General features: G+C 45.7%; 1 protein-coding gene across 5 annotated transcripts in view; it reads left to right on the forward strand.

Annotated features, from left to right (window-relative positions):
• The first annotated feature begins 1,384 nt into the window (after window positions 1–1,384).
• Window positions 1,385–12,580, forward strand: part of LOC147628668 (uncharacterized) — a 49,650-nt gene continuing 38,454 nt past the window's right edge. For 4 of the 5 annotated variants that reach the window (XM_086813882.1, XM_086813881.1, XM_086813884.1 and 1 more), the window contains exon 1: window positions 1,391–4,012. In XM_086813882.1, coding sequence (XP_086670008.1) covers window positions 1,887–3,914 — 2,028 coding nt within the window. In that variant the 5' untranslated portion in view covers window positions 1,391–1,886 and the 3' untranslated portion in view covers window positions 3,915–4,012. Of the gene's footprint in view, window positions 4,013–12,580 lie in introns of all 5 variants that reach the window. The other variant, XM_086813880.1, reaches the window with a different exon arrangement.

A 12,580-nucleotide genomic window follows, 5' to 3' on the forward strand; every position in this document is an offset into this window, starting at 1 on the left:
GAATCTGTTGAACCCTTTAGAAAGTCGTTTTTAGGAGTTGTAAAAAAATATTCATTATATACTTATTTTCCATGATGAAATTTAAACTTTATTTTTATTATAAATTTTTAAAATCATAAATTAAATAGTTTTAATTAATTCAATTTCTTATAGAATAGAAATTATTTTTTAAAATTTCTTATCCAATTGAATGCTTTTTTAATTTACTTAAATGTATTTTATTGCTAAGTAAATATGAATTCTACTAAGAGATGAAGTTAAATGCTTGTAAATTGAATGAACTTTTATGGTTTTATGTTTATATTTTAATATATCATTTGATTTGATTATCTTTTGATCTCACTCTTATAGGTTCTTTAGAATGCCTCGTGCAAAGAAAACACCTTCCACAAGCGTTGGTGGTATAAGTGGTAAGAGGAAAAGGAAAGACCCCCATAACTACTAGTCAGGGGAGGCCTCCCTCAAAGGACATTAGTGGTGTGTTGGTGGGGATGCTATTAGTGTCAATGTTATTTGGTGGTGTTAGTGGGGATGCTATTGGTAGTGTCAATGCTATTTGGTGGTGTTAGTGGAGATGAGAATGAAAATGTTGAGAGTGGTGAAGATGAAAATGTTGAGAGAGAGTTGGAAGAGGAATTGGGTGATAGTAGCATGACAATCGAGATTTAGTGGATGATGACCTTGACCAACAAGTCCCAACTACTATAGAGAGCATGCTGAGGATTTATTATTTACATTAGCTATGTTTCCTAGCTTTTCTCCTTTAGCTATACCATTGTGTAGATGCCAAGTGAACACTAGGGTTCATTCTTTGAGGTTGGAATTAAGGGACCTAAAGACAGCTTTGCAGATGAGAATTATGTAAAAGAGAAGGGGATGGTTATGCTTGCCTGATGGATATTCTATAGATGTGAGTGATGCACTTAAAGCTTAATGGGATCCCATATGGAGAGAATATAATACCCCTAATGCACTTAAAGCTTAATGGGATCCCATATGGAGAGAATATAATACCCCTAATGCACCTGTTTTTTTGTGCTCCAATACAAAGTTTTATTATCCACCCACAACAAATTGGCATTGTCATCCAAGGGCATTATGGTGGGTTGGTTAAGGGAGAACATCAAGACCGGGGAAGTTTTGGGTATGATGTATGCCCACCATACCCACAACGTGCAAGCCTAAATAACATAATGACATTTCTTTCAATACCCTCTCTACAATGCAATAGAGTGAGGGACGCGCGGGGCATAAGGTTACTTAAGTGAGGGAGGTAGAGTTAGGTAGGCTAACTAAAAGAGGGAGAGGGATTTTAGGCTACTTAGAGAGAGAGGAGGGAGAGTAGAGGTTAAGATAGGTTTGAGGAGGGTTGAGAGAGAGGGGGGGCTATGTGGTGTGAAGAAGAAAGATGGTCTTAGAGGGTAGGGCTAGAAGGAAAGTCAAGGGAGAGTAAGACTTTCTCTCTAAGAGGGTCTTAGTGAGAAAGTCAAGGGAGAGTAAGGAGCCTGAGGCTCAAGGAGGGTTTACGAGGTTGGTTGTGCATGCTAGGGCTAGAGTAGAAGAAAATTGTTTTTACGTTGTAGGAAGAGAAAAGCAGGGGAGAGAAGGGAAGACGAGTCAGCTATAGCTTCACTCATCGCCCATTTCTGCACGTCGAGCCTCGCTACTTGTTCTCATTTACAGCCATTAATGCAGGAGCATAAGCTAGTAAGCTGAAGCAGAGTCAGACCAATACATCGACGCGCGAGCAGACAGGAGTTTCCTTCTCTTGCATCTCCATTGCAGCAGCATTGTACCAAAGAAAAAGGGTTTTCCTGTTCTTTTTGGGTAAGTAAGCATACATAAATGGTGTAAAAGCCCAGCTTTGGTGGCTTTATGTATGGCCTATGGCTGGCAAAGCTGCCTGCAGCAACTCAGGCAGCATCATCAACAGGTCTAGAAGCTACATAAAAGATGACCCACTAAGGTTTTCTTTACCAGAACCAAATCTTCCCCCTGCAGTTCAACACGCCTGCTCCATCCTAGGCCATCGCCACCCATTCACCCCCATCGAAGAAGCTCTCTGTCAAGCTAACTTGCCCCCCTTCACCTCTGAACACCTCACCCTCCTCCTACAACAACAATCTGACCCCAAACTTGCCCTCCGCCTGTTTGCCTGGGCTGTACAACAAAACCCTAAATTGAACCCCAACAAGTCAGTCATCACTGCCATTTCCAAGTTCTGGCCCCATGAGCAGAAAAGAATAAAAAATGTGCTCTCCTACCTGCACCAATACTGCAGGCCGCAATTTGCAATGACCCGCCGCAAGCTGACCATCGTGATCCTCGGCTATGGATGGGCAGGCATGGTGGATGCCATTGTCGATCTCCTAAACCTATCACCAACCCTCTTTGGTTTCAATCTGGATGTGTTTCATTTCAATTGTGCCCTTGATGCTGTGTTGAAGGAGAATCGCCTTGATATTGCCTTAGAATTTTTCCGCAAGATGCAGGATGAGGCAGGCTGCATGCCGAACATCATAACGTTCAACACATTGATAACTGGGTTTCTAGCTGCAGGAAAAGTGAAAGAAGCTCTTGTGTTTTTTGATGATGTAAAGAGACATGAACTTGCACCTGATGCAGTCACTTACTGTGCTTTGATTGATGGGTTATCCAAAGTTGGAGATTTCAATCACGCTCTCAAACTATTTGACCAAATGCAACAGGAAGGGGTCTCCCCAGATTTGATAACCTACAATGCAGTCCTCAATGCGTTGTGCTGTAAAGGCAGCATGCAGGAATGCAAAGAGCTATGGGATGCAATGAAGGAGAGAGCAATATTTCCGAATGTTGTATCATACAATACCTGGCTTCATGGCATGTGCCTTGCTGACATGGTGGATGAGGCGGTTCAACTCTTTGCAGAAATGTCGGGGTCCGGCTGCACCCCCAATGTGGTCACTTTCAGCACAGTGATAAGTGGGCTAAGCAAGGCACGGAGGTTCCCGGAAGCCCTTAGCCTCTTGGAGAAGCTCATAGTGGAAGGACGGTGTATTCCAAATGCATTTATTTTCAATTCTATGATTGACAGCCTTTGCAAGTTCGGGAAAGCCAGCGATGCTCGCAAACTCCTAGCTAAGATGTGGCAGTTCTGCATCCCGAGCGTACACACTTACAGCATCTTGATAGATACGTTGTGTAAGTCTGGTTGTTGGCTTGAGGCTGAGGACATACTAGAAGAGATGATGAAAAGGGGATGTGTTCCCAATTGTTTAACATACAGTTCGTGGATTCTTGGCTGTTGCAAAGCAGAGAAGTTTGACATGCTTAGCAAGTTTATGAGGGAAAGTGAGCAAAAAGGGTTTGTCCCTGATGTTGTCTCCTACAACATGATAGTTAATGTTCTGTGTAAAGCTGGGAAGATGGCAGAAGCCGAGCTTGTAGTCAAGGAAATGAAGGAAACTAAGTGCAAACCTACAGTGGTGACATATAATGCGATGATCGATGGCTACTCTAAAGCAGGAAACCTTCAAGAAGCCACACGACTGTTAGATGAAATAGTCAAAGCAGGCCTGAAACCTGTCGTTAACTCCTACAATCCATTGATAGATGGCTATTGCAAGGCAGTGCAGGTGGAGAAAGCCATAAGGCTGATGGATGAAATGGAAGAGAAAGGTTGCCAGCCCAACTTGAGCACGTATTACATTGTCATTCGTGCCCTTTGCAGCACAGAGAGACTTTCAAATGCTCTTGATCTTTTCAGAAAGATGAAAGAGAGGGGCCTGATCCCTGAGATAAGATTCTATAGGTCATTGTACCTTAGCCTCAAGCAGGCAGGTCAGACATGTGCTGCAGCTGAACTGCTGAAGGAGGTCGCTATGGGGGACGGTGACAATCACATGACGTTCAATGATGAGCAAGGGGACACCTGATGTCAGGGCCCAAGCTTTCTGTTGTAAACAGGCAGAGAGAGTGGCATGGCTTTCAGTTGAAACGGAACTGTCCAAATGTCATAAGAAACCAACCATAGGTATGCTGCCTGCAATCCTCATCACTCTTGTTTGTCTTCTATTCAAAAAGGGCAGATTTTTTTTCCTAAAAAAAAAGTATGAGGATATTTATAAAATTCACCAACTTGATTCGCCAACAAAAGAATGTGCATGACCATGTCACATATTGATGCTCAGGATGTGCCATTGTCATGTGCATCCGGCATTTGGATGCCATGTACATACTACACTAACTCAAGTGCAAGGCCCTAAGGCCGGACACCAAGCATTTTGTGAGCCTTTGTCCAGGGACGAGTTGCACCACCAAGGGGTGGTCAGTGTCATGCTGGTCCCATCTTGTCTGGGGCTACTTATTAGGCCATTTGGTTGGGTGCCCGTTGTCCTGTCTTTAGTAGGAGTCCATGTCAAAGGTGTGTGAACCCATTTATTGTTAGCATATATCATCTCTTGTTGGTGGCTTTTTTGGTGTTTATGGGGGGCATTTCTATGCTCAGGCATTCCCCATATTTTCCCATATTTTTCCCGTATTATGGGCCTTTGATGTGGGTTGCCCACCCATTTTATGGAGTTTTTCACCTGTTTTCAGGTTGTGTAGGACACTAGGATGCAGTCGACCAGCTCATATTGGAGTATATATATGGGCTGCCCTCTTCCTTATTTTATCATCATTCCTTGATCATTCTTGGTGAGCACCTTCAGCCCTCTGCCTACGGAGTCCACTCCTCCCTTGTCTACGGGCTGGTTGTATCCACTCTTTTCTTGCATCCGCGTTTTGCTGTTTTCTCTCCTCTCTCTCTTGGAGCGTCAGCATTTTTGTCATTCGTCTACATCTTTCCGCTACCCTCTGACGTGCTATCAGAGCCTAGAGACGTCTAGACTTGGAATTGTTGATTGGTGCTGATTTTCTGCGTTTTCACTGGCTGTTCGCAGTGGTTCATACCTGCAATTTCTTATCAGGAGAGGGGCAGATCTGTGTTTTTTTCCTCCTCTCCACTCTCTTTCTTTCCCACCCACCCTCCCTACAAGTGCAGAGTGCAGTTCTTTGGCTGTTTTGGTGGCTGTGTTTTTCAGAGGAGGTACATGATGGCACTCATCCAACCCCGGGCAGTTCAGATACCCACTCTTCCGACTTTTCCTTCAGATGCCAAGTTGGATGGCACAAACTACGACATTTGGAAAGTCATGGTAGTCTTGGAGACTTATGATCTTCTGGAGTTCATCACTCGACCGGTCCTCCGGCCCAACCCGAACACCGTGGAGGATAAGGATACGAGGGATGCCCTTACGCACGAAGCTGCTCTATGGGTCGGCTTAATGCCCATGCTCGGTCATTCATTCTTCTCAACTCTCAGTCGTCGCTCACATCAAACGGGATACCCATGCACATGTTGCTTGGAAGAGGCTCTCCGACATCTACGACCGGAAGACGCTCATTAAGAGAGTTTCCTTAGAGCTTAAAATGTTGAAGCTTTCACCCACTGATTCTACTTCCATGCGGGATCACATCAACAAATTGGAGTCATTGCGGTTTGAGATTTTTGGGTCGGGAAGGAGATTTCCTTTTGCCATCCGGCTACTTGCTTAGTTGCCTCCGAAGTATGAGAGTTTCTATTCTTCACTTCTTACCTCAAGCTGGACCAAAACCATCACCTGGGATGAGTTGGTGCCTATGGGCCTTGATTAGGAGAGCAGATTGTGGGATTCTTCTTCAAAGAAAGGTAGCCAGGCTTTCATTGGAGAGAGAGGGGGGCAGCCTAATGAAGGCAAAGGTGGGGTACCTCCTTCTAAGGATTCTTAGGACTCCAAGGATGCAAAGCCGAAGGGCTCTTCAACTATTATTTCTTCTGGCAACTAGAAGGTTTGTGATTATTGCTTCAAACAAAAGCACTTATGGTGACAATGCCGGAGTTGCATGCGGGATTTGGAAGGGAAGTCAAAGGACAAAGGGGCAAGCTCATCCGCCAAAGTTGTGGTTGTAGAGTCGTCAGCTTTTGTCACCTTGAGTGATCTCGAGTCCGAGACGACTCCTCCAGTGGTTGAGCAAGCTCTTTCTTCTTGTTCCCACTCTCCTCAGTGGATTTTGGATAGGGGTGCCACACATCACATGACTTATCGCAAGGATTGGCTTGATGAACTGCAGCAACTCTGCGGTAGAGTTGCCATTTTAGATAACTCTACTGTCCCCATTTTAGATAACTCTACTGTCCCCATTCTTGGCGAAGGGACAATGCCCCCATTCTGGATGGAAATGGAGGGAGGTACACCTCGAGAGTGCTATATGTGCTAGATTTAGGATTTCATCTCCTTTCTGTACTGATTTGCAAATTGGGCACTAAGGTGGAATTTATGGAGGACTCTGTGATCATTCGGGGCCCTCTCACTGACAAGATCCTTTGGCAAGGCATCAAGGACCATGGCCTCTACAAACGCACGGCTCTTTACTCTCATACAGGTACCCGTGTAGGCGATCTTTGGCATGCTAGATTTGGCCATCTTCATTTGGAGGCCTTGCGGAGGCTTTTCGGGAACAACTGGTGGATGGAGTACCATATGTTGGCACACGTGAGGGCCCTTGTCACTTTTGTCGCAAAGGGAAACATCGGGAGGCCTTCCGAAGAAGGCTACACGGGGAGCTACGACACCTCTAGAGTTGGTTCCTACAGATTTGTGCGGCCCGATGCATACTCCTTCTCTTGGTTCTGCCAGTTATGCTTTTCTCTTGGTTGATGATTTTAGCCAGTAAACCTGGGCCTATTTTCTCAAGTCCAAAGATGAAACTTTCGACAGATTCCAAACATGGAGAACCTTGGTGGAGAAAAAGTCGGGACACTATCCTGACATTACGAGTCGCAAAGGAGGCGAGTTTACTTCTCGCCAATTTAGTATTGTGAGCTACATGGCATTCAACGGGAGTTTCCCAACACAGGTATTCCTTCAGAGAACGGCGTGGTGGAGCGAAAGAACCAAACGGTGATTGAGATGGCTCGGACTATGTTGGAATATCGGAGTCTTCCTCAAAAGCTTTAAACCTCGAACAATGAACTTAGAACACATCCAGTCCATAATCTTTGCTACACCAAGCAATAGATGCGGAACACATCGAGTCCATAGCTCCAAAATGAACTTGTCTCCCCAGGTATTTTTAATGCTTGGAACTCCGACTCACGGATCCCATGCACTAGAAATGGAGCTACTAAGAGCCGCCTCTCCCGCCCACAAGCCTCCTTTGGGAGAGACTATCTGTATAACTATAGAAGTTGACCATCCAAATCCTCCTCAGCTTTTGCAGCCTTGGGGACAGCCCCCTCTTAATTGAAGGCAAGGCTTAAGCACACGGGAAGAAATACCTCCTCTGCTGCCCAGGGCTGAAAACGGAACCCACGCACCACCACCAACAATGGATGATGGAGAAGATAGCATAGGACAGAAAGAGCTGCTGCCACCACAAAAACGGAGCCACCAAAGCTGAAGCACAGAACCCTAGAAGAAAAACGCAGCCACCAATGTGAAAAACGCATCCTTCAAGATGAAAACGCAGCACCTAGAGGAAAACGCAGCCGCCTGGAAAATTGCGCAAAATGCAGCCTTCTGCTGCATATGTAGCAAAAAACGCAAGCCTTCTGCTCCTCCCAAAAAATGCTGAGCTTCATGCAGTAAGACAACTCACTGCTGCCGTCTTGAAGTGCCGGTCACCCAAGTGATTGATACCATGATAAAGTTGCACAGTGTGCATTGCGGAAGAAAAACAAAGGACAGAGGGAGAGTGGCAAAGGGAGGAGACATCAGACAATGAACATCATGTCATGTAGCAACAATGCCAACCAGCAGATGGTGTAGAACATGTGCCTGTGAATGGGTTAGATGGATGAACAAGTGAATATGGGAGGGCCCCTTTTATAGTGATGCAAGGGAGCTGGCCGACTGCTTGACCAACTAAAAAAGAAAAATAGGATAAAACCCATAAATAGGCATTTCCCCAAATACACTGAGATGCACAATTTCTAACACGCGTCCCTGGACTGTGGCTCACAATGGGGTCACGACATATGGCAAATATTGTCATGTGCATCCCGCACTTGGATGCCACGTGGACGTATCTGAACAAGAAGGTGCAAGACTTGGAGTGGAAATTGGTCCCATGTGAGCCTAGTCCGGGACAAGTCAGCCACCCAGGGTCCCACTCTTTGCGTCCAACGCCAGTTCGTACTGTGAGTCTCCCTCTAGAATGATGTCAAATGACTTGAGTGTTTGGTTTGTAACCAGGTGCCCGGCATCTGTAGTAGCATGTAGGTTGCATGTAGAAAAGGGGGCAGTCCTTTGGGCTACCCCGGAAAGGGAGTGAAGACTCCTTTCACTTTGCATTGGGAGGAGTTTGAAGCCACCCTAGAGAAGGCCAAGAGGCCCAAGAGAAGCCAGTATGTTGTCGGCCAGCCTTGGGGTGGCTTGGACAGCAAGATGGCCAAACAGTCGGCCAGGCCATGGTGGCTGCCTGCAGCAAACAGAACAGTTCACAAGGCGGCCAGAGCCTAGCACACAACCGTTTGAAGGGGGCTAGCCCACTGCAGTGTGAAACGATGACTTAAATAGCATTTAGTTGTAAAAAGACCTAGTCGTGGAGATTAAAACAGGCTGACCCTTGTTTAGAAGCTACCGACCAACAATAGAAGGGGTATAAAAGGCATAAATCAATGCATTCATCTCATAATTCACAAAGGGCTATTGCATTCTAATGGCCAAGACAGCCAAGGGGACTGCTCCAGCTAAGGTGAAGAGTGCGGGTCAAGAACCAGTCTTTATTTACAGATCTAGATCATTCTAATAGAGCAAAATACACCATTTGTGGTTGGGGCCCTACAGAGGGTATTCGAGACCGAATACTGTGTCCTCTTCTCCCTCTCTCCTTTTTTTTTTTCGGTAATAAAAGATATATTAACAAAATTACTTTACAAATGGCCACATGGTTGCCAGGTGATGTACTAGCTTTTCCTCACTAATTACTCCAAACCACAGGTGTAGCTCGGAGTACCCTCATCCAATCTATAGCTGTGTCATGCTCCACCAAATGAGCTGACCACAAGGAAGATCTCCACCAAATGAGCTGAGCCTCTAGCAGTAGTGCTCCATCCATCACACCCCCCCACTAGCTCAGTACTTTCATAGTTTATTTCATGTTTATTTTGTCCTTTTTTTTCTGGATATCCAGAAGACATTGACAGTTGTACATTGATTTGTCTCATAGGTCGAGTTTGGCCTCTAGTAGACGTTAATACAGCTTTCTTTCTTTATTTCTCTCTCTCTCTCTCTCTCTCTCTCTCTCTCTCTCTCTCTCTCTCTCTCTCTCTCTCTCTATTTCTGCATATCTTCTTCTATGTTGTGCGTTATCTTTGTCATGAATGATTGTTGAATTCTTAGGATTTAGGTTAGTGATTCTTGCGCCAACCGCCGGTTACATTGGCATGAGAGCCTTCTTCAAGTGTGAAGATTCAGTTAGAAAACCTGAAAAAAAAGAAAGAATTTTTTCTTCTCGCTTGTGTGGTTGGTATCTAGACTCCGGAGGACCACCCCTTTGGTGTGACTCCTGTCCCAAGAAGGACAGTTGGTTTTTAGCCTCCGGAAGTCTCTAGAAAGTCTCCCACACGCAGAGTGGATGGTTAGATTGTGTTTCGAGAAGGAAGTGCATCCGCTATGGCGAGCTTCAACGAAGAGAGAACGAAGAACTTCGGAACAAAGAGCACCATGCAGTCCTTTGAGGGTGGCAAACATGAGTGTGCATGACATGTTCCAGACGATGATCGCAGACCAGAGCACCAAATTGGAAGAGCAGAAGGCGCATATCTTGGCCCTGGAAGAGAGAACCTGTTTTGAAGCTCCTTTTTCTCCGTCTCCTTCTGTTTCCTAGATCTCGATAGCAGATTCTCTACCAAATGACCCTTTTGAAGGGTTACGACCGCAGCCGAGTTCGACTCTCGAGTTGCAAATGCAAGCAATGGAGATTCGATTGATGGAAGACCGTGCGGCAGTATCCCATGCTGCTATATAAGACAACGCTAGGCGATGCGTGGAGCACGAAAGATTTCTTGCGGCTTTAGATGCAAGAGCGACACCAGGCTTCCTTGAGTCACCCTCCCTAGTTGGTATTTGGAAGATGAGGCCATCTATTGGTGGACCCAAAGGGCTCTTGCCCACACCAGATTAGTATTGCGGCTTATGTCTGGGACGAGTTTGTCCTCGATCTTAAGCGGCGGTTTCTACACTCCATTACCTTGAGCGACTCGATGACGAGTTCAGGGGGGTGCGTCAGAACATGCAACTAGTCCTACAGTTTGCCAATAAGATTTCGAACCTTGCAATTGGGCATATCTGACAAGAACAAGAAAGGACAGTTTCTATATGGCCTTGACATGCAAATCTAGTGGGAAGTGCGTATGTTTTGGCCAACCACCTTTGAAGATGCACTCTTGCTTACACAGAGTGCTGAAGTGAAGTACGATGGCGGAAAGCCCAAGACTTCCCAGCCTTCCACTCCCAAGGCATCCGCCGCGGGGGGGAAAGGCCAGAACTAGATGGGGTCTTCCCCAGGACAGAGCATGGGAGCCTTTGGCTCCAAGAACTCGACCAACGCACCCAAGCTTACCCTAGACCAGAAAGCTCAGGTAGGCAAGACCGGTGGGAAACTGAGTGCTAAGAAGACAGCTCAATACAAGTAAGGTGTTTCTTTTGTCACACAAAAGGACACACTTCTAAGGATTGTCCGAAGAAGATTGCCACTCCACAGACGGCCACCCTAGGATCCATGGCTTTCGTGGTGAGTCCAGCTCCCACACAGACCTGAGCGGCTGTCCCTAGTTCTTCGGTTGGTACAATCGTTAGCCAGGAGCTTGAAGATAAGCAGAAGGGAACCCAAGAACAGGAGTATGAGCGCAACAAAGGTGGCCAGAGAGTCATTGTCTTGTTTAATAGCGGGGTAGTACGGAGGATGTGGTCTTGGAATAGGCCACTCGGTGAGCCCGTTTCGTCTTGACTTCGGTAGACAAGAAGGTTGAGGGATTTAGTACATGAATGACGACGAGCATCAAGTTTGAAGCTCAAGGTGCTAAATTAGTGATTTAGGGCATTGAGTTTGTGCGAAATTTTATGGTTGCCCCTCTTGTAGGAGCAGACATAATTCTAGGAATTCAATGGTTTCACAAGTTCCAACCTGATATTGATTGGGACAGGGACACTTTTCGGATTAGCTGGAATGTGTCCAAAGCCCGAGTGACCATTAAGTGTGAGCCAGGAATCCCGAACTTTCCTCTCATAAGCCACTTGGCAAGCCAAACGAGAAATCAGGAAAGGCACACAATGTGATGATTTATATCCAGGTTGCCCTGACGGTGGCCAGTGCTTCTGAGAATTACTAGGTGCTCTATGAAAAGTTCCAAAAGATTTTTCTTCGGGACAACCCCCCCGCACCCCCCCCCCCCACAACCGCGGTCTAGATCGGAGGACCAGAAGATAGATCTCCTTCAGGTTCGGATCCCTTGAGCAAGTTTCCATACCGCCTATCCAAGGCAATGGAATCGGAGTTGGATTGCCAATTGCAAGAACTGTTGCAATCGGGCTTCATATGCCCTAGTGTGTAAGCCCAGCGGGGCGTGCAATTACACGTGTTCAAGAGATAAAGATAAGAGAGAGAGGGGAGAGAGAGAAGGGAATAGGGATCTTGCACAATACACCACACTGAGCGTAGAACAGGCTCCGCCCCCTTTCAAGAATTTATTTAGAAACAATCCACGGGCACGCTGGCCAGGATCAATACAATCAATGAATACATAACAAACAGGTGATGTAGGATATCCAAGTCGATGTCGATGTCTATGTCTAGTCACGAGATCTCTGATGCCAAGCACACCACGGGGATGACCCACAAGTATCTCTCATCGGGCTAGTACTAGATCTAATATCCAAATCCAAATCCAAATCCAATGAATCCAAGTCCAATGAATCCAAATCCAAAACTAAGTCCAAGTCCAAGTCCAAGTTCTAGTCCCAATCCAAGTTCTTGTCCAAGTTCCAATTCCAATCCAAGGTCTAGTCCAAGTTCCAGTTCCAATCCAATGGATCAAGTCCAAGCTCTTGTCCAATCCATTTATCAAGTCCAAGTTCTAGTTCCGATTCAATGATCAAGTCTAAATCCAAGTCCAAGTCCAGATCCAAATCCAAGTCCCAAGTATCACTTGCTCATCCCATGAGTAATCTTCACAACTCCTACATCCTTGTCAATGAAGAAAACCATGGAAAAGTTCTTTTTGGCAAGAAAACTGATATAAAACTTGTTTTTATGGTTTTCGGGCAATACAAACCTCCAAAAAATGGTTTTTAGGGTTTTTGAAATTTTCAGTCCATACAGCTCCGCATATGTCCTTACAGTTCCGTACAGTTAGTTCCGTATACGGATCTGTACAGGTGATGACATGGCACTACAGTAGATGGAGACACTCTGAATTAGCAGGCAACGATGAAAAATTCCATGATTTGGTTCATGATCAAGTAGATGATGATGGAGAAGATGATCTCCATGCTTCAACGAAGATGGCAACGCGATG

This window comes from Cibotium barometz, chromosome 19 (genome assembly GCF_041138505.1).
Source record: "Cibotium barometz isolate CiBa-2024 chromosome 19, ASM4113850v1, whole genome shotgun sequence".
Classification (NCBI taxonomy): Eukaryota; Viridiplantae; Streptophyta; class Polypodiopsida; order Cyatheales; family Cibotiaceae; genus Cibotium; species Cibotium barometz.